At 40.8% G+C, this 22,232-nt stretch overlaps 1 protein-coding gene across 6 annotated transcripts in view; it reads right to left on the minus strand.

The window, feature by feature from the left end:
* Positions 1 to 1,630: 1,630 nt before the first annotated feature.
* GOLGB1 (golgin B1) overlaps positions 1,631 to 22,232 on the minus strand; it is a 98,365-nt gene continuing 77,763 nt past the window's right edge. For 3 of the 6 annotated variants that reach the window (XM_025375076.1, XM_025375080.1, XM_025375077.1), the window contains 8 exons: positions 19,643 to 19,821; positions 14,895 to 15,060; positions 14,502 to 14,639; positions 7,607 to 7,765; positions 6,481 to 6,578; positions 5,905 to 6,039; positions 3,360 to 3,465; positions 1,631 to 3,044 (listed from right to left, as the gene is read on the minus strand). In XM_025375076.1, coding sequence (XP_025230861.1) covers positions 2,910 to 3,044; positions 3,360 to 3,465; positions 5,905 to 6,039; positions 6,481 to 6,578; positions 7,607 to 7,765; positions 14,502 to 14,639; positions 14,895 to 15,060; positions 19,643 to 19,821 — 1,116 coding nt within the window. In that variant the 3' untranslated portion in view covers positions 1,631 to 2,909. The remainder of the gene's footprint in view (positions 3,045 to 3,359; positions 3,466 to 5,904; positions 6,040 to 6,480; positions 6,579 to 7,606; positions 7,766 to 14,501; positions 14,640 to 14,894; positions 15,061 to 19,642; positions 19,822 to 22,232) is intronic. The other 3 variants (XM_025375082.1, XM_025375081.1, XM_025375079.1) reach the window with 1 other exon arrangement.

Below are 22,232 nucleotides of genomic sequence, written 5' to 3' on the forward strand. Positions count from 1 at the left end.
GTGGCCTCCTGTTTCACTGCGTGTCAAGACTTGCTGCCCCTCCCTTCCCTCTTGAAGTCAGACGTGCTGAGGTGACTTGTTTTGGCCAGTGACAGATGCCACTTTCTGGCGGAGACCGTAAGACCACTGCAAGCTTTGCTATGCTCTTTCACCACTGCCCAAGGCAACCTGCAATTCTCCATATTGGCTCCTCCAGCAGACTGAGTCCCTGAGTGAGAAAGAACACAAGTGGAGCCCCATCCACCATGTGAGGGAATTGGAGTCTTTCACTAAATAGTCCTTTGTTTTGGCTACTGCGAATTTGAGGGTGTCTGTTATTGTATCTGACCTAGCCTCTCCTAATCTTGATTGTCTGTGGACTTCTTGATTTGTTCACAACGGTGCATTCTCCAAGGAGTTTAAGTAGGACTAGATGAAACTGGCCCATGATACAGGCACTTTTCTGCATTAGGAATATGAAGCCTCTGTCACTTCCAAATCTCAGGATTCTATGCCTGGGGGAGCTTTATTTATCCCTCCTACTTTATTACCTATTTATCGTGGTGGTACCGAAGTTATAAGGAAGAGTACATTCGTAGAAGGGAAAATAGTCTTGTAAAATCACTTGGAATCCTCATGTAGTGTCAAAATACGAATTAGACTATATACTGTGACACACCATCCAGGTACATAGTTCTCTGGAGAAACTAGAAATTAATCAGAGATGACACCAAGAAGCCCCATCTTTCTTTAGCAAATGTCACAAGTTCATTACTGATGAGGTAGTGAGGTGTATCACACAGAAATAGAACGGGCCTTGAAATCAGATAGACTTGGTTCAATTAAACCATTTACTGTACTTTGAGAAAGTGAGCTAGCTTCTCTCAAGCAGCAACTTAATATAAAAAACCTTAATAGCTGGTCACGGTGGCTCCCGCCTCTAATCCCAGTACTTTGGGAGGCCAAGACGGGTGGATCACAAGGTCAGGAGTTTGAGACTAGCCTGGCCAACGTAGTGAAACCATCTCTACTAAAAGTACAAAAATTAGCCAGGCATGGTGGCAGGCCCTGTAATCCCAGCAACTTGGGAGGCTGAGGCAAGAGAATCGCTTGAAACTGGAAGGCAGAGCTTGCAGTGAGTCAAGATCGTGCCATTGCACTCCAGCCTCAGCGAAAGAGTGAAACTCGGTCTCAAAACACAAAACAAAACAAAACATAATGCCCATCTAACCTGCTACATGCTATTAAGCTTCTCTTCTCCCATTCCCACCCAGAGGGATCCCTAGGGGTCTAATGTTTTCAGTATGTGCTAGACAAGAGTTCTCCTAGGACCATGCATGGACCTGCATCAATTTCATGCCCTAAGGCCCAGCTTATTTGATTCAGTATTAGGATAGATTTTCCTCACTGCATTCATCACCTGGGGTCTAGCAGCTAAGGCTGGAAGAATGCCTGCAGCTGTCACTGATATTGGCCAGTGAGAAGAAAGCCTGAATATGTAGAGCTTTCTACCCCTGTAACCATTTCTGGCTACTTCCTTCCCTACTTCTCTTACCCACCTTCCACCCCGCCAGCATGCAAACACAGGTACTGAAGCACCTGTGCACATATCCATTCACTCACACATACACACACACACACACACAAACTCTTCATTCTGAAAATAATTTTATTATTTTACAGTTGTTCAGGAAACTTCCCAGGATGTTGTGACCAAGATTTAATCACCACAGTAGATTTAGAGCAGATCGGTCAGCCCACTGGTCTTCTCTCTTCTTTAGGGAGAGAATAGGCAGTGAACACATCACGTATACAGTAGGGAGAAAATAACCAACTGGTAGGATGGGGGAGGGGAGGGGAGGCAGGGAATAGGCACAAATGGAATTCAATCCTGGCTGTCCTTCTCAGGTCTGTCTATATTTAATTTTATCTTCCCTATATTCTCCTTCCATTGCCACAGAGGACAGAGACAATGGGGCTGAGAAACTGTAATAACTCTCACTAACAGCAAAGTAGTTTAGTACTTCAAGAGGCCAGGAGTTGCAGTGTGGTGTTAGACCAGTCAGACTCCTGGCTGAGAGTCAATGCCTACTACTGGCTCCCAGTGGCCCCTGGGCACTGTCTCAGGGCCCACATCCCAGGAATATCCAGATAGTCCTGGAACGACAAGAATTGGAACCCTGCTGTCCATAGACGCTTCTCCCTGCCCTTTGGTGAAAGGAAAGACTTGGGCCACTTAATACCTTAGTATACATGTGATCAAGGGCAAAAGCAAGGGGATTCTATCCTTATAGTCTAGGACCAGAAATTCTCCCTCCAATTATATCTGAAATTGGCAGGGAAGAAGATGCTGTCCTCCCAGGTGATCTAATAGCTAAAACCCCTAGGGAGTTCCTTCAGCTCTCACCACCGTATTCTGCAAGAGACCTAAATCAGACGTCCTATGAGGTGATGTGTTCATTTCCCTGAACTTTGTTTATGGCAGAGCCACCTTCCCCCTGAAACAGGAGAAAATACAGGCAAATGAGGCAAAGAAAGTTATCAATCAAAATGATACTGAACTTCAGATTATTAGGTTTATTGAAACCATCCTCTTGGCTTAGCTGACATTCCTCAGTATCTTTTACAGGACCACAAAAGATCAGGGTCCTGCAAAATCTCAACAAATATTAGGCTCAACAAACCAACTGTGATTCTCAGATTAAGCAGAAGTGTTCAGGCCCAGGGCAGTAGAAGAAAGCAGACTCGCCAGTCCCTGCAGCTCCAACCTGTCCTCGTATCCACCTCTGTTTTTGCAGGCACTTTCCGTGGAGAGTTGGAGAGAAGACCTGTAAATGGGAAGACTGTTCCACTGGAATTGATAGTTCTGATGTTAGAGGTGAGAGAATTCCAAGTTCTGAGGCGAGTGGTCCAAAGAGTAACAACTAAGTCTATAGATGGCCCGTAAAACACAGAATGAGCAGGACATGAATCATTAGAAAGTAGATGGCTGCTAGAAGTGGCACTCGGGTCCGTGAATGACAGAGTGAACGCAGGACTCGCTTCCATCCAATGCCACTCCGGGTCTGAAAGAAAAATGTGAAAGTCAGAGAGTTTTCACCCTATAGGGCTACGCTGCTTTCCCTCCTAGTAGTCTTGCACTTAAGCAAAGCTGACCCAACCACTGTAGAAAGGGGTATCCTGAGAGGAAAGTTGCCTCAGAGTCAACAACTTGGCAAATTCCACCAGGTTCTTCTAATCTTCCCCACCCTTCCAGCCTTAGACTCATCAGCTGTTCAGTGGCTGGACTTCCACATTCCTTCTCCTCAGCTCCTTGCCCCCAATACAGCCAGCCCTGTCTGATAGTAGAACACCCTCTCTTTATCCTTTTTCCTTCTTACCCTTCGACAACTGTTGCTTGTAAGATCTATTAACAGTGCCTGCTCCTGAGTGCCACAGGAGCCAATGATAGGAGTCCGGGAAGAGTCCCATTCACTGTGCTCTAACCTGAGTTGAGAAAAAAGAGAGGCATAGCATTGGTTCATAGCATGAGAGGCTGATCAGGCCAAGTCTTCCCAGTCATCCTGCCACACAATGCAGCATAGGAGGAGACTTGTAGCAAAAGCTGCTCCCAAAGACATAACCCGATGCAAGGGCGGTACCAGCAGATACGTTCCTTCAGCAGCAGCAAAATGTGATGATAACTATCAGGAATTGACTGCCTACTTACTGTGTATCAGGCTCTAGGCTGGGTGCTTTACATACATTTAATCCTCAGGTTTTGGGGTTGGTCTTATTATCTTCAAAGTGCTAAGGCTTACAGAGGTTAAATTACTTGCCCACGGCGGCACAGCCAGTAAGCAGTAGAGCCAGAATTTAATACCCAGCTTTGTCTTTCAAGCCTCACGCTCTTCTTTCCACCACACACCTGACTTGGAGAAACTCGTTATATATTTTTTTCTTTTATTAAATGCTAATAGGCAAAAGCATCCAAGGAAGATTTCTGTGGGGTTTTAAAAATTAAATTGAACTAAAAAAATTAAATTGAATTGGCAGTCTCTACTGCCTTCTGGCTCATTTTTTGCTGATTTGCTTATTTAATACTGGAACTTCTCCATTTAATGAAGAGGCTGTCATTACTCACTCAATGGTTATGTCAAACGAACAAAGGAGCTGCATGTAACAGCACATTTGATCAAGCATTTGCCTACAGGGATGAACTTTTTCATTGGGGTAGGGAGGATGAAACCCTTTCCTCCATTCTTCGTGCTTTCTCCTTATGAAAGGATATCCATTAGTTTAATACTCTTGGGATCTCTGCAGGACACATTCTTTTCTCCAGGAGAGAATACCTTAATCCAATTTGTGAGTCTAGAAAGAGAAACTGAGCATGCACAGCCTAGCTCCTTCTTTCCTGCTTCCCTCCTGAGAGCCAGGCTGACTAAAGAATACACCTTCTGTGTCTATTCCTCCATGCGATAAGCTTTTCAGAAGCAGCTTTGATCTGGAACAGCATGGTCTGTTACCATGGAGGTCAGTCTGTCAATGTAGGCTAGGCTGAGGAAGGAAGTCTGTAGGTATTGATGAAGAAGATAGTATTGGCTGCCTTTATACTGGAAGGCCACTGAGTTCCACCTGCTCTATAGAGTACATGTGAGATTCTAATGTTACAATGGTAGTACCTGGACTAGGTAGGCAGCCCTTAATTAGCTATCCCAATTTCCATTCTGCATCAGGGCTAAAGAGGGAATTGTGGCTTGAATTAATATGGCTTGCCCATAGGCTCAAGAATCATCATCCCACATATGCAGTCTCAGCTGGTTTGGGTCAGGTTAGTTACACAAGAGGGAGATCAACCTCCCCATTGGCCAGGTTTCACCGGTCTAAACAATTCCATAGCAAGTGGAAGACAAACAGTCATGGGGCCACAGGCCTGAAAACGCTCGGCAGAGATGGCAAGACACCACACAAGGCATTTAAGCAAAGCTGGCCTACCCTCGAAGCTGCATATCAAGGCCTGAATAGGTGATGAAAATTAAGAGGTTGTGAATATGTTGGATTGGAAAGAAAGGTATCTCAAGTAAGACCTACTCAATGGGGCTGTCACCTCTGCCACATAAACTTTGCAAGAAGGCATTAATATCAGAAATGTCATTCTCTGAGGAAAGTGATCATATACATAGGTGGCTTTCTCCCAAAATATAATCAAAGTGCCTGCTTTTAACGATATTTTCCATGGAAAGGGACTTCCAGCAGCAAAACACTTGTAGCAACTCTCTATCCTCTCATGCATAGTGATTCTTTTGATGAATTGAGAATAAGGAACGAGGGATGTGTAGCTCTGCCCTTCCGAATTACACTTGGAGCAAACTGCTCATAGGAAGCACAGTTCGCTCTGTTACTCCAATGCTCTAGTTTGGCAAGAGCAGGATTTTCTGTGAAGGAGGTCTACCTTGGCCCAACATTGTCTGTGACTGGGAGGGAAAGTTCAGGGTTAGGAAGTGCATTTGCCAACAAATAGAAAAGCCACATTCTTTTAACATCATTTTTAAAGCAGTCTTTTAATCTCTCAATCTTTTAATCTTTTAAAAAAGATTTCAATGGATTCAGATCTCAGGTAGAAAATGAAGTTGTCACTTACCTGGTCCTCTAGAAAACCCAACACCTACCTCATATAGTTATTGTTGGGATGAAATAAGATATCTTTCAATAATGGTAGATATCATTATTATTCTCTAAGAACAACTGCTTTAGAAAACACTGACTCTCCTACACTCCCAAAAGTACAGTGTTCTCTTGGGTGCCCACAATGTTGGTAAACTCATTGCAGCAACTACCTCAAGATGAGAAAAAGATCTTAAGAAATCCTGAGTCTGGCAGGAAATGTACACGAGTATGATCAGAAAGGATCGGAAGGGAACAGAGGCGATATCCCTCAGCCTTTACCGTCTGATCTGCTCCTCGGCCAGGGAGAGAGCATTCTCGGCAGCCACTCTTTGGTCTCGTTCTTCTTCCAGCAGCTTCCTTAATTCATTCACTTCCTGTCTGGTGTTGCACAGCTGCTGCTGAGTTTCAGAAAAGCTTCAGGATGAAAGGAAAACAAAGAGTATCACTAGATGCAGAACACAGTTGCTAATACAAGGGATTCAAAGTCTTCATAAGGTTGTAAAGCAAGAAAATTCATAGAAGCCTGTCTGAACACGCTATTTTAAAAGCAAAGTTGTAGAGGGATTAAATGAAGCTGCAGAAAATACCTAAAGAAATTTCAGCAACTGATTATCTTTCATTTTACTATCATAGAATCGTTAGTGGTGTGTGTGTGTGTTGGTGTTGCTCTTTTTGTTTTACAAACTTTTCACACACAAATGTTAGTTATTATTGTTACTATTTGATCCTCACATCACTTCTGTGAAGCTAATAAGACATATTAACTCCATATAAAAGACTCCAGTTAAATCTAGATTACTGCCTAATTTCTGGACTCTAGTGTATGCTCCAGGGTTGAGCGAGCCACTCCCCTACCTTTGCTGCGGCTCCCTTAGTTCCTCAGGATCACTCTTTCTGTGAACTCCATTCTTTTCCTGGGGAGCTCCTGGAGCAACATCTATATTTAGTGGCCCCTGGAAGAAGAATAAGCTTAGTAATTCAGTGACGAAAGCTCTTAAGAAAGTGTACTCGAGCAAAACGAGAGCTCGTTTACAGAGGATTATCCCCGCTTATAATTCTCAAGTCCAAATTTAGAAGTCAGAAGCTTCTGCTCTAGCAGATTACTCACCTACATAAAACTCTCGTCTTGATTAGATTTTTCTCCCAGATTCTCATTCTTGAATTTCTCCTCTTAAAAGTAAAGTCTGGGCTGAGCACCACGGCTCACGCCTGTAATCCCAGCACTTTGGGAGGCCGAGGCGGGTGGATCACAAGGTCAGGAGTTCAAGACCAGCCTGGCCAAGATGGCGAAACCCTGTCTCTACTAAAAATACAAAAAAATTAGCCAGGTGTGGTGGCAGGTGCCTGTAATCCCAGCAACTCGGGAGGCTGAGGCAGAGAACTGCTTGAACCCGGGAGGCGGAGGTTGCAGTGAGCCAAGATCGTGCCACTGCACTCCAGCCTGGGTGACAGAGCGAGACTCCGTCTTAAAAAAAAAAAAAGTTAAGTCTGCTGTGGATGTTTATGGATTTTCCAGATGCCACTTTGATCCTTCCCTTGCTCGCCAGCCCCTCCCAAACCCCTTCTCCTCCTCCGTATCCTATATGTCTTCATACTAATTCTCAGGCTCCTCCAACTTCAATGCTGCACTCCTCTCCCTGGCTGTCAACAGTGCTGCCTGTTTCGTTTCTCAGGTCCAAAGTTTCCTACAATTTTCTTATTGCTTAAAGCAAAATCAATACTTCCTCTGTTTCAGAGTACCAAAAGTCTCAGTCATCGCTGTTTCCTACTCATGTTTTGATTTCTCTCCCACCATCTCACTGATCTTTTTTCTTCTAATTGCTTCACTGTAATTTTTCTCAGACCTTATTCCCATGTCAATTAACTCCTTCTTCTCTCTCATTTTCTTCCCTGACACCTAATTACATTAACTTCTTCCGTAACTTCTTCCATACTTCCACCACTTACACTAAATGTCATCACACTTTTCCCAGTCTCTCACCTTCTCCTTACTCACCGCCTGCAGCTCTTGAACCTGCTTCTCCAAGACTGCACAGTGATTTAAAAGGTCACCATAGTGCTGCTGGTTCTCACGAAGACTCTGACTGGTATCGCAGAGCTGAATGGAAAGGGTGTTTTTCTCTTCCAGTAGCTGAGAGAACTGAAACAGAAGTGAGGATAAGCACCATCCTGCAGTACTATAAGCAGTGCTTAGGCGAACTGTTCTAAGTTTTCAGGATCGAATTTTCCTATGGAAGACCTTTGTTTCAGCAACAGCAACAATAGCACTTTGTGTTCCTTCAAAGTTGGAAAAAGCATAATTTTTTTTTTTTTTTTTTTACCAAGACAGAAAACAATTCTGGAGGAGTAGCAGAAAGGTTTTCTTGTTTTGTTTTGTTTTTTTAAAGGGTGCCCAGTACATTAACTGAAAAACCATGAAGCAGAAATCCATAAGCAATCTAATAAGATAGGCTACTCTGGGTACATAAGAGGGAGAAGGCAGTGCCTCAGGTCGAAGTTCACGCTACTAACAAATGACTATAATCTCCAGAACTCAATATGGCTGGAGAGAGCTGTCACCCCAAAATGTGTGCAATAATATGACTAGGCAGATTCCTCAGTACCATAAAGGGTTATAAGTTACTGAGAGAATAGAATAAAAAGTTATAAAATGTGGTAGAAGGGAGAAACAGAATAAATCCCAACATGTCTATGTGTATGTCAGAAACTGTATTGGGAGCATAGATTCTCCCAGGTAGAAACATTTCAGTCCCTTAAAGCAGAACTCTCCTCTACTGCATGACTAACAGGTCATCGTTCAGTCTTCCCTTGAACGTGTTCAGTGTTAGGGTGCCCACTACCTGACAAAGCAACCTGAACCATTTAAAAAACTGAAAATTCGTTTTTATATTGAATGAAAAATTTACCTATTGTAGCTTCTACCCATTGATTTGAATTTGGTACTCTGGAACTACCATTCTCTCACTTGCAGGCTGTCAAGTTTTAAGTTTTAGTTGTGATTAGCCTCCAGGTACATTAATAACCACAGAGATGTCTCTCCAAGTTATATACTGTAGGACCATGTACATTATATGAGAGGAACCCAGTATACCAGTTGCATGTTCAGTCTTTTCTTGATGATTCTTTTTTGTAAGTTTTTGTGAAAAAAAGTTGAAACAAACAATGTTTTAGAGGGGAGGTGACAGTTTTCTAGAGACAACTGTGAGAAAGGGCATTTGACGCATATAAAAAATTAGAACAAGAGAATCCATACACACTTGTAAAAGTGCTCTGTTAGCTGAAAATTGCTCTTCGGATGTAGGGTTATTTTTTGTTTGTCATTCTGAACAGCAATGTTAGCTTACAAAGTACTTTCACTAGTATCATCTTATTTGAGAGAGACAGAGAAAGGATTTCTGTCCTTGTTTACAAATGGCTAGTAGATGTCAAACCAGGACTCAAGTGTGGTTCTTGATTCCAAGTCTAGAGCTCTATCTACTATCTGATGGTGTCCAATCTGACACTCTAGCAATGAAAATTAAGAAAATTATAGAATTTTGTTTTCATCCATCTCATGTTTTTACGTTTTTACGTTTCTAGCACATTCTTACATTATATACAAACATCCAACCAGCTGGTAGAAATGCAGTCATCCTTTATTATCTATGGGGTATTGGTTTCAGGACCACCCCTGGACTCCCAACTCCCAGTATACCAAAATTTAAGGGTTGCTCAAATCCCTTATATATAATGGCAGGGTATTTGCATATAACTTATATGCAACCTCCCATATACTTAAAATATTTTTAAATTCATGCATAATAGATGTACATATTTTCAGGATACATGCTACAATGTAATATATTCATATAATTCGTAAAGATCAAATCAGTATATCTGGAATATCCATCACCTTAAGTATTTGTCTTTCCTTTATGCTAGAAGCATTTAAATTCTTCTCTTCTAGATATTTTTAAATGTACAATCGATTGTGGTAAACTATAATCACCTATTGATTTACCTAACACTAGGTCTTATTTCTTCTATCAAACCATGTATTTGTACCCATTAATCAACTTCTCTTCATTCCCTCCTCTCCTTTATCCTTCCCAGCCTTTAGTAACTACCCAATGCACTCTCTACCTTCATGAAATTAACTTTTTTTTGCTCCCACACATGAGTGAGAATGTGATATTTGTCTTTCTGTTCTTGGCTTATTTCACTTAACATAATGTCCTCCAGCTCCATCCATGTTGCCATGAATGACAGAATTTCATACCTCTTTATAGCTAAATAATATTCCCTTGTGTATATATACCACATTTTTAATCTATTCATCTGTTGATGGGTACTTAGGTTGATTCTATATTTTGTTTTTTATGACTAGTGCTGCAATAAACATGGGAGTACAGATGTCTTTTTGATATATTGACTTCCTTTCTTTTAGATATGTGGGTTGCTGAATCATATGGTAGTTCCATTTTTTGCTTTTAGATATACCTCCATACTGTTCTCCACAGTGGCTGTACTAACTTACATTGCTAACAGTGTATGGGAGTTCCCCTTTCTCTGCATCCTTGCCAGCATCTGTTACTGCCTGTCTTTTTGATAAAAGCCATTTCAGCAGAGGTGAGATCATATCTCACTATTGCTTTGATTCACAATTCTCTGATGATTAGTGATGCTGAGTTTTGTTTTAATATCTGTTGGCCATTTGTATGTCTTCTTTTGAGAAATGTCTATTCAGATGTTTCATCAATTTTTAAATTGAGTTATTTGTTTTCTTGCTATTTAATTGTTTGAGTCCCTTATATATTCTGGTTATTAATCCCTTGTTAGATGGGTAGTTTGCAAATGTTTTCTCTCATTTTGTGGATTGTCTCTTCACTCTGTTGATTGCTTCCTTTGCCGTACAGAGCCTTTTAGCTTGCTATAATCCTATTTGTCTGTTTTTGCCTTGGTTGCCTGTACTTTTCAGGTCTTACACAAAAAAGCCTTGACCAGATCCATGTGCTGAAGCATTTTCACAAGTTTTGTTCTAGTAGTTTCATAGTTTCAGATCTTAGAATTAAGTCTTTAATCCATTTTGATTTGATTTTTGTATGATGAGAGATAGGAGTCTAGTTTTATTTTTCTGCATATAGATATCCAGTTTCCCAGCACTATTTATTGGAGAGATTGTCCTTTCTCCAGCGTATGTTCTTGGTGCCTTTGTCAAGGATAAGTTGCCCCTAAATGCCTGGCTTTATACCTGGGTTTTTAATTGTTTCATTGGTGATCTGTGTGTTTGTTTTTATGCCCGTATCATGCTGATTAATCAGATAGTGTGATGCTTCCAGCTTTGTTTTGTGTGTGTGTTTTTTTTTTTAGATGGAGTCTCACTCTGTCACCCAGGCTGGAGTGCAGTGGTGCAATCTCGGCTCACTGTAACCTCCACCTTCCAGGTTCAAGCAATTCTCTGCCTCAGCATCCCAAGTATCTGGGATTACAGGCGCCCACCACCATGCCAAGATAATTTTTGTATTTTTAGTAGAGACGGGGTTTCACCATGTTGGCCAGGCTGGTCTTGAACTCCTGACCTCAGGTGATCCACCTGCCTCGGCTTCCCAAAGTGCTGGGATTACAGGGGTGAGCCACCACACTCGGCCCAGCTTTCTTCTTTTTAATCAAGATTGAGTTAGCTATTTAGGAGTTTTTGTGGTTACCTACACATTAAATTTTTTTTTTCCATTTTTGTGAAGAATGTCATTGGTATTTTGATAGGGATTGCATTTAACCTGTAGATTGTTTTGTGTAGTACTGTCATTTTAATGTTATTAATTCTTCTAATCCATGAGCATGAAATATCTTCCCTTTTTTAGTGTCCTTTTCAATTTCTTTCACAGTGTTTTATAAATCTTTCACTTCTTTGGTTAAATTGATTCCTAAGTATTTTAAGTTCTTTGTAGCTATTGTAAATGGGATTGCTATCTATCTGTCTGTCTGTCTATCTATCTATCTAGATCTATCTATCTCTCTCTCTCTCTCTCTCTCTCTCTCTCTCTATCTATTTTTGAAACACAGTCTCGCTTTGTCGCCCAGGCTGGAGTGCAGTGGCACGATCTCAGCTATTGCAACCTCCGCCTCCCAGGTTCAAGTGATTCACATGCCTCAGCCACCCGAGTAGCTGGGATTACAGGTGTGCACCACCACGCCTGGCTAATTTTTGTATTTTTAGTAGAGAAGGGATTTCGCTATGTTGGCCAGACTGGTCTCAAACTCCTGACCTCAAGTGATCTGCCCACCTTGGCCTCCCAAAGTGCAAAGATTACAGGCATGAGCCACCATGGCTGACTGGGATTGCTTTCTTGATTTCTTTTCCAGATTGTTTGCTGTTGGCATATATAAATGCAACTGGTGTTTGCCTGTTGATTTTGTATCCTGCAACTTTACTGAATTCGTTTATCAGTTCTAACAGTTTTTTGGTGGATTCTTTAGGTTTTTCTAAGTATAAGGTCAGATCATCAGCAAAAAAGGCTAATTTGACCTCTTCTTTCCAATCTGGATGTGCTTTATTTTCTTTTGCCTAATTGCTCTAGCTAGGATGTCTAGTAATATATTGAATAACAGTGGTGAAAGTGGGCATCCTTGTCTTATTCCAGATCTTAGAGGAAACGCCTTCAATCTTTCCCTGTTCAGTACAATGTTATCTGTGGCCTCCATATACTTTAAATAATCTTTAGATTACTTATAATACGTAACACAATGCAAATGCTATATAAATACTTGTTATACTGCATTTTTAAAATTCATGTTTTTTTCCTGAATATTTTCAATCTACAGTTAATTAAATCTGTGAATGCAGAAACCACCAATATGAAGGGCCAACTATAAATATAAAACCTGAACATCTGACAAAAGAATTAGGGCAGTGGCTTAGAGAACAATCTATGCTGAGAGCCCATCTACTACAATCTCATTCTAGGGCCCAAGAAGCAATTCTCCTAGTTAGCTGGGGCTCATTCAGAGTGAGACTAAGCTCATGAGATTGTAAGCTTCATGAAGGAATATGTGTATCCTCAGTACCTAGCACACAGCCAGGCTCATGGAAGAAAAATAATAGTTATTAGTTTAATGGCTGAATAAGGCTAGGAATGAGGTGCCTTTCTTACAGATGAGTTCTAAAGGAAGAACTGTTTCTCACTCAGAATGACAGTGACCGATGCAGTGTTTCTCACACTTCAAGTGGAATTACATATCTCAATAAAGGTGTTAACACAACTTTATCACTTAGAACCCAGTATATAAATATACGTAGTTAAAACTAAAGTTTGTCAAAGACAGACATATTCTTTATTATATATTACATACATGTTTTTACCTCATTTCTTTTTCTGTAAAAACACCAAATGCACTATTTGTAATAGCCCCAAACTGGAGAAGCCCAAATGTCCAACAGAATAGAGATTGTGGTATATACCTACAATGCAATACTACACAGCATGAGAGTGGAAAAATGACACTATATGCAACGACATGGATGAATCTCACAAAATAAATGAAGCAATACAAAAGAGAAGGTATGACGCCATTTATATGTAGTTCTAAGTGGGTAGGAGTGAACAGAAGACACAAGGGACTTCTGGAGTTCTGGTATGTTCTGATTCTAGATCTGGGTGCTGATTATATAGGCATCTTCACTTTGTGAAAATATATCATGATGTACTTACGATTTATTTACTTTTCTGTATGTTTTACTTCAATAAAACATTAAAATTTTTTTAGTTGTTACCCACCAAAATGATTTCATCATTAATTAATGGTCCTGAATTTCAGTTTAAAACACTGTCCTAGACAGACAAATGCCCAGTGTGATTCAGAGTCTAATGTTTGGAGAGTAAATGTAACAGAGATGAGATGGGAGTTAGTTTACAAAAAAAAGAGACAGGCTAGAGCTGTAAAGGGTGGAACTTCCGGAAATAGCTGATTTGCTGGAAGGGGAACTGCATGGGAGCTGCTCTGGAGTCCCTTTGAAAACTCCCAGACAAATCTACCAATAAAGGGTCTGCAGTTTAACCAATTCATTTGGGCCTGCAAACTTTAAAAACTGCAAATGTCTCCTCCAAGTTAATAGTGTAGTCTCTGATACTTCAGTGTCAATTAGTTGAATTTAACTACATTTAATAAGTACCTTCTATATATGCAGTCACTGTGCTTTTCCACATACATGATCACGTTTATCTCAGACTGACTTCCTCCTAACACCTCAGGCAAGTTACTTACTACTCCAGGGCCTTTTTCCTCATCTGTGAAAATAGCCTAGTGATCTTTATAATTTTTGGATCACAGATCCCTTGGTCAACTGATGAGTTCTTGTGATGAAAAGCTTATACACACACACTATTGTGCATACAATTTTTGGGCATTCTTGGCTCTCCTCAAAGCTAATCTCTGGACTTCTGATTCTGATTGATCTCTAAATATCTTGTAGTTCTATCATAGACTACTTAGCTGAGTTCCTCTCAACAGGGCTGAACTAGGGCAGGTGCCACTAAAGAATATTTTGAATAGCCAGGGAGCAACAGGAGGACAGTTCTTAAGAGGGTGGGGTAGGGAGTAGCCTCAGCATTAATACAAGTGATACAGGTCAGGGGGAAGGCTTCCCAAAGTAGTTGGCTTCTTTACTCTTACTCTCTGAATTTATCCAATCATTCCCAAGGACTCACCAAGGGCAAAGAACAAGAAATGGCCCTGTGTCCAGGGCTTTGGAATAAGCACCCAGGTCCTGAGAAAGGTGAAACTTGTGTACCCTAAGATATGCTACAGCTGGGACTCTATGCTGAATCAGCTTCTATTTGCCTTCCTGTTCCAGTCATGGAAAAAAGAAACTGAATTCCAGTCTAACAGGAAACACTTACCTTGCTGTTCAGTTGCTGAATTCTTAATTCCTTTTGGTGAATTTCCTTTAAGCTGTCATTGAGCTGGGTCCTGAGAAGTTCTGTCTCATAAATCAGATTTTGTGACCCATCTGGGGAAGCTGATGTCTCTGGGGATGCCTGCCAGGACACAAGCATTGATGAAATTCTCTCCTAAGATTGCTCATGCTTAATTCCTTCCCTCTAGAAATTCTGTCCGCCCCATAGGAAGTCATAAGGTGGCTTATGGGCACTTAAAAGTGGCAGATACTTAATTTGTAGTAAGCTGATGCTTTCTGGTTTAGTGCCTTTAAAAAAAAAAAAACTTTCTCTGCAATCATTATCATTTGTTTAAAAATTTATCTCTGAGTAACAATCAGCATGGAAATTACTCACCTGTCTTTGGTATTGCACTTTGAGGGGCTGAGCCTGGGAGGAAGAAGACCTCAATTCCCTTATAAGATTCTGCAGATGACTGAGCTGCTGATCTTTATCTGAAATAGCCATAAGGTACTGTTCCTTCATTCTCCTCTCATGTATTTCCCAGGAACTCTTCTCCATCCTAGAAAAAACATGACACAATCACAGGTAAAAATATATGTGTAGCTGGGCATGGTAGCTCGCACCTGTAACCTCAGCACTTTGCTTATCTTCAAAGTTACTCAAATCTGGAAGGTAAAGAAAGAAAGGCTAAGAAAAAGGTGGAAAGAGAAAATGTGGAGAAAAAACAGAAATCTTTTTTTCTCTATCTCTTTTTCTCTTCCCCAAGGGTCAATTATATAAGGAAATAAGGAAAATAAATATCCTTTTAGATTGCCATTAGAGGAAATTTAAAGAAGAAAGGCTGCAAGAAATAAGCCTTTAGAGGCCTTTAGAGCTTTGCAGCTCTTCTTAGGTTTACACTAGTAGCTGAACACTTTAATATTTCTGTAGTTCTAGGTGATGTGGAGATAAGATGAGAGGATTAAGCGATGCTCTGACACGGTACCAGTCACCTTTGGAGGACCCTGAATTCAATGCTCAGCATTAAAGTGCATCTGAAGGACACAGCAAGCACCTAAACTTTTGATGATATATTAAGATTCCAACAGAATAAAGCTGGGGTGCTAATCCCTGAAGAAAAATGGAGGTCAAAATGGAGCAATTTATCTTTTCTCTTGAGATTCAATTTCGAAAAGAAGAAACAAATTTATATTTCTAGAGAGCAAAACTCAGTTGCTTTGCCTTTTTTTTTTTTTTTACTTGCTCTGCAATCATCATCATTTGTTTAAAGAAAAAAAAATTGTTCTTGTATTATCTGGGGAAGCTGCCAACTCCATGCAATGAGCTTGATAAATTTCACTTATAAGCAAGTCCATAAAGATGTTAAATATGAAAATCTTTTAGATGTAATTTTACTCCATAACATTTAAATCATTGAATTCTAAAAAGCATTTTGCTATATCAATGTTGCTTAAGGTTTAAAATCTTGGGTGTCTGAACATTAAGAACTCTCTTAGAGACGTTATGATATTTATACTATATTGACAGTTGTCATTCTAGTGGCCCCTTGTAAGCTGGATAGGAATTGAGACTCCAACTCATATTTTCTGTATTCATTTGCCTCTTGTCCTCTAACATTGGTGAGACAAAGCGGGTGCTGTGTGATCAGCAGCAATGTCCAACATGGTAATTCTCCTTTTAATATCAAATCTTGAAAGCTTTTTGAATTTGTTTTTCTTTTTTTTTTGAAACAGGGTCTCACTCTGTCACCCAGGCTAGAGTGCAGTGGCATGATGTTGGCTCACTGAAACCTCCACCTCCCGGGTTCAAGCAATTCTCCTGCCTCAGTCTCCCAAGCAGCTGGGATTACAGGCGCACGCCACCATGCCCAGATAATTTTTGTATTTTTAGTAGAGACAGCCAGGCTGGTCTTGAACTCCTGACCTCAGATGATCCACCCGCCTTGGCCTCCCAAAGTGATGGGATTACAGGTGTGAGCCACCGCGCCCAGCCAAGTTTGAATTTATTAAGGCAGCATGAACCATCTTAAGTTAAACAGTAACAACCTCCCCAAAATGAGGCTGCAACAACTAGACCTGTTTTTATACACTAAGTGTTTATTCTTGGGATTAAATTTGTTAGAAAAATTGAATTTTAAAAAAATCAGAATTATAGATCCTATCTTAATTTCTTCTGCCATGATAGCATTGTTATTGTTCTGTTCCTTAAAAACAAGAGCTAGGATTTCTGGTTCTAGACAAAATAAAATAAACACATTTCTCCTTATTCCTCCAACTAAGGCTGAGTATCCCTAATCAGAAAATCAGAAATACTCCAAAATCCAAAACTTTTTGGGCACTGCAATGACACTCAAAGGAAATGCTCATTTAGATAATGCAAATATTCAAAAATCCAAAAAAATCCACAATCCAAAACACTTCCAATCCCAAGCATTTCAGATAAGGAATACTCAACCTGCATAGATAAAACCCTTTGGCCTTATAAATAAAAACAAACATAAGAAAATTTAGAAAGATGAAGGTGGCAAGCCAGCTAGGGATCCCCAGACTTGAGGAATGACATGGTGGCAAGTTCCTTGGTTTACCATTTGTATTCTGCATATCCCAAACTGGATACTGGAGAATTCCATGACTCAGGAACACCAATGAGTACCAGGTTTACTCTGTCTTGACAAAGGACCAGGAAGGGACAGTCTAGTTAGACAGAGACATTCATGATAATAACCACCATACTCCAGGCAAACAACATGGAAAAACCACAGTATCTCACCACTCCCATTAACAAAGACCTGGTAGATGAGCTAGTTACCTTCTTGGCTGGTGACAACAAGGTACACCTCACCCTCCCTACTGGAGTAGTGTCAGAAAAGGCCAAGTATGGAGCTTGGGCTCTCATGACCACCTAGTGTTAAGAAGGTTCCTCTCTCCGACTGCCCCTCCTCCCCCTGCTCCCACTGTGGTATCACTGGAGGCAACATGTGGGGCCTGGACATCCACCTCCACCATAACAAGGTTGATAAGGCACTCTTCCTTGTCCCTGCAGAGGTGGTATCAGAAGAGACCAAGTGGGGAATCTGGGACTTTGAGTACCACCCAGTGGTAACAAGATGCCCCTCTTCAACCATTCCCCATAGTGTCAGTGGAGGCTAAGCGGACAGCCTGGACTTTCACCACCACCTGGCAATAATGAGGTGCCCCTCTCCATTCCTTCCAGCACAGTATCAATGGAGGCCATGTGGGCATCATGGACTTTCACTTCCCCTGGCAGTATCAGGGCATCCCTTCCTTGTAGGGGTATCAACGAAAGTTGAATGGGGTGCCTGGAGTTCACCATCCACCTAGTGTCTCCTTTCCTCTGCTGGTGTGTTGTCAGTGAAGCCTGCTAACACAGAAGATTCAAATAAGACTGAAAGTCTTATAATCTCCAAAATGTTCGGAATATAACTAAAAATCACTCATCATACCAAGAACCAGGAAAACCACAACTTGATTAAGAAAAGGAAATCAACAGATTATAACATTGAGGTGACACAGATATTAGAATTATATGACAAGAATTTTATAGCAGCCATCATAGAAATGCTTCAACAAGCAATTACTAAGATACTGGAAAAAGTATAGAAAGCTTCAGCAAAGAAAGAGAGGATGTAAAGAAGAACTGAATGGAAATTTTAGAACTGAAAAATACAATATCCAAACTAAAAAGCTAACTCACTGGGTGCCACAGCAGAATGGAGGTAGGAAGCAGAGAACTTGAAAATCAAATAGAAAATACCAAATCTGAATGATAAAGAGAAAATAATCAATAAACTGGATTTCTCAAAATTAAAAAGACCCTGTTGAGGGAGATAAAAGATAAGCTGCAAATTGGGAAAAAATATTTGCAAATCACAAATCAAACACAGAATGCATACCTATAATATATAAAGAATGCTTAAAACTTAACAGTAAAAAGTTAACCCAATTAGAAAATGGACAAAAGGCACAAACAGATATTTCATCAAAGAGGATATATGGATGTCAAATACGCACATTAAAAAGATGTTTGGCCATTATGCAAAGTGGTTTTGCAGTTTCTTAAAAAACAAAACATTCACTTACTCTATGAGCTAGCATTTGCACTCCTGGGCAATTATCCCAAAGAAATGAAAACTTATGTCCACACAAAAACCTATATACAAATGTTCATAGTAGCACTATTAGAGTAGCTAAAAATTAAAAACACTATGCACGTCCTTCAACAGGTGAATACAGTGGTATATTCATAATATGAAACATTATTTATAATGAAAAGAATGAACTACGATACGTACAACAATACTGATGGATCTCAAGGGCATTATGGCACATGAAAAAAGCCAATTTCAAAGGGTTATTCCAGTTAGAAAACATTCTAAGCCGGGCACAGTGGCTCACGCCTGTAATCCCAACACTTTTGGGTGGCCGAGACAGGCGGATCATGACGTCAGGAGATCGAGACCATCCTGGCTAACACGGTGAAACCCCATCTCTACTAAATATACAAAAAAATTAGCTGGGCATGGTGGTGGGCGCCTGTAGTCCTAGCTACTCAGGAGGCTAAGGCAGGAGAATGGCGTGAACCCAGGAGGTGGAGCTTGCAGTGAGCCGAGATCGCGCCACTGGCTCCAGCCTGAGCCACAGAGCGAGACTCTGTCTCAAAAAAAAAAAAAAAAAAAAAAAAAAAGAAAAGAAAACATTCTCAAAATGACAAAATTGAAAACAGGTGAGTGGTTGCTAGGGGTTGAGGATGCAAGAAGGGTAGGGAAGGGAGGAACGTGACTATAGACTAGTAGCACAAAGGACGTATTTGTGGTGATGGAGTAGTTCTGTGTTTTGGTTTTGGTGGTGCTTACATAAATACACATGTCACAAAATTGTATAGAACCACACACACAGATACTCAAATGCATGTAAAAATGGTGGAATCTGAATGTGGTCTGTGAATTGTACCAATGGCAGTTTCCTGGTTTTGATACTGTGCTACAGTTATATAAGATGTTACCACTGGAAGAAACTGGGTGAAGTGTACATAGGAGCTCTCTGCACTATCTTCCCAAATCTACAATTATTTCAAAATAAAAAGTTAAAATGAAAAGAGTTGAAAAGGAGGGATTATCGTACCTGAGCTGATGCAGCTCATGCTGCCAGGAGAGGTTTTCCTGCCTGAGTTCTTCTTGCATAATCTGAAATGTTTTTGTCTTATCTTGATACTCCTGAAGTTGAGCCTTCAGTGGACGTAACTCTGTGATCTCTTGATTAATCTGTAAGTATTGCTGCTGCAGATTCTTCAATTCCTTCAGCTTTAACCAAAGGGAAAGTAAAAGGATTATTTGTCACATCTCATTCATTTAACTATAAGTAATTGGTAGCTCCCTACTAAGTAGTCAGACACTACAACATGAAACCAGCACCTAACAGTCCACTGACGACATATCACTGCAGCATAAGTCTCTAAAGTGGTGAAATACATGCAGCTAGGCTGATGGAAATCACCCATGGAGCTGCCATCAAGGCTGCAGGGTCTGACTATTCCTGCAACTTCTACTCCTTTTCCTGGCTCCTAAGGTCGTAAGTTCACTTTAGGGCTACAATTCTGATGTGGGGTACACTTAAGAGACCTACAGCTTCACTGTGGGTGGTCACATCCTAAAACAAGAACTAGTCATGTGTCCTTGTTAGGGTTCTTAACTTTCCTACAGGCCTATCAATCTTAATTGTAGCTTAGTGGATACTGATTATAAAGAAGGCACTGCTGCTCAGTGGTTAAGGACACAGGCTCTGGAGTTAGATATCGTACTACTTCTTGGACATGTGACCCAATGCATGTTCTTCATACCCTCTAAGTCTTAATTTTCCTCATCTATTAAATGAAGATAATTATAGTACCTTTTTCATAAGAATATGAGAAGTAAATGAGCAAATTAATGCACTTCACACATAAAGTTAGTGATGACGACAGACTTGCCTTTAATTAGCAACACTGCCTACCTACATTTCAGATATATTTTCAAGCTCTTTATCTCCAATACTCATTAAAAGCTTAGTAATACTTGGGAGAAATAATATCAGGACATCTGGGAAAAGATGGGGGTCTTGTTCACACACCTCTTTCACCCACTTAGAAACATCGCTAAAGCTAAAATAATAGCATTTTTTAAAGCACAAAACACAAGAACAGGAAAAACAATAGAGGAATCAGCAACAATAAAATTAATTTTGGAAGCTGAAAAGCAGATGAGTAAGTGGTAACTGACTTAACAGATCTGAGAAAGCAGAATCTACAGCTGACAGTAAGAAAATCCAAGAATCAGTAGAACGTACTCTGCAGAATCTTCAAAAGGCTCAGGAATTAGCAGCATCATGTACCTCTGGAAAATACGGTGATGGGGGTGGGAGGGAGGTGATAGCTGAGATAAGGAGGTCTAGATGAAAGCTGCCTAAGAAGCAATTTTTTTTTTTTTTTGGAGAGACGGAGTCTCAGTATGTTGCCCAGGCTGGTTTCAAACTCAAGGGCTCAAGTGATCCTTCCACCTTGGCCTCCCAAAGTGCTGGGATTACAGGCATGAGCCACTGTGCCTGGCCAGAAAACAACTTCATCCATAGATCCCCTCCTCAGCTCCACACTTTTTGTTACTCCAACAGACAACTAATTTTATTCTCTGGAGAGGTAAAAGAAGTATCTGTGGACTATGGCACATGAGGCACAGTTGCAAGTAAGGGTACTGTTCCAAATAGAGTGAATGCATGCTTCCTGAGTGCTTGAAGCCTTTCCCCTACTGAGCTTGAAGACTGCTGGTAAAAAGCCTTTTCCCTCCACAATGGAAATGAGAAGTCTTCTCTTGAAAATCTGACCAGCCCAAGAGAAACTAAAGATACTGAGATAAGGGCTACCAATAAGCTCAATAAGATCATCATGCAATGAAACTCCATTGGTAAGCCCTACCCACAAGCTTTTAGACCCTCCCCTTAAACATGAAGAGTACACCGAGGATTAACCTTCACCTGAAGAATGGCTGACATTAAGGAAGGGAAGAAAACCAACTGGAGAAGGTAATTTAGAAGAGATTATCAGGTGAGAAAATGTAATGTACTCAAAGATTTAAGAGATAATATTGTAAACAAGAAACATTATAGCATAAGTTAAAAATTATAAAGAAAAACTCATTATAAGAAAATGTCAAAAAACAAAACTACCACCACTAGCCTTAGAAAAATAAGTTAAGGGATCCTGAGCAAGATGGCCTAATAGGAACAGCTCCAGCCTCCAGCTCCCAGCACAAGCGACACAGAAGACGGGTGATTTCTGCATTTTCAACTGAGGTACTGGGTTCATCTCAGTGGGGAGTGCCCAACAATCGGTGCTGGTCAGCTGGTGCAGCCCAACCAGTAAGAGCTGAAGCAGGGTGAGGCACTGCCTCACCTGGGAAGCGCAAGGGGGAAGGGAATCCTTTTCCTAGCCAAGGGAAACTGAGACACACAACACCTGGAAAATCAGGTAACTCCCACCCTAATACTGCGCTTTACCAAGGGTCTTAGCAAACGGCACACCAGGAGATTATATCCCACACCTGGCCTGGAGGGTCCCACACCCACGGAGCTTCCCTCATTGCTAGCACAGCAGTCGGAGATCTAACTGCAAAGCAGCAGTTGGAAAACACTCTGCAGAATATCATCCAGGAGAACTTCCCCAACCTAGTAAGGCAGGCCAACA

This window comes from Theropithecus gelada, chromosome 2 (assembly GCF_003255815.1).
Source record: "Theropithecus gelada isolate Dixy chromosome 2, Tgel_1.0, whole genome shotgun sequence".
NCBI classification, from domain to species: Eukaryota; Metazoa; Chordata; class Mammalia; order Primates; family Cercopithecidae; genus Theropithecus; species Theropithecus gelada.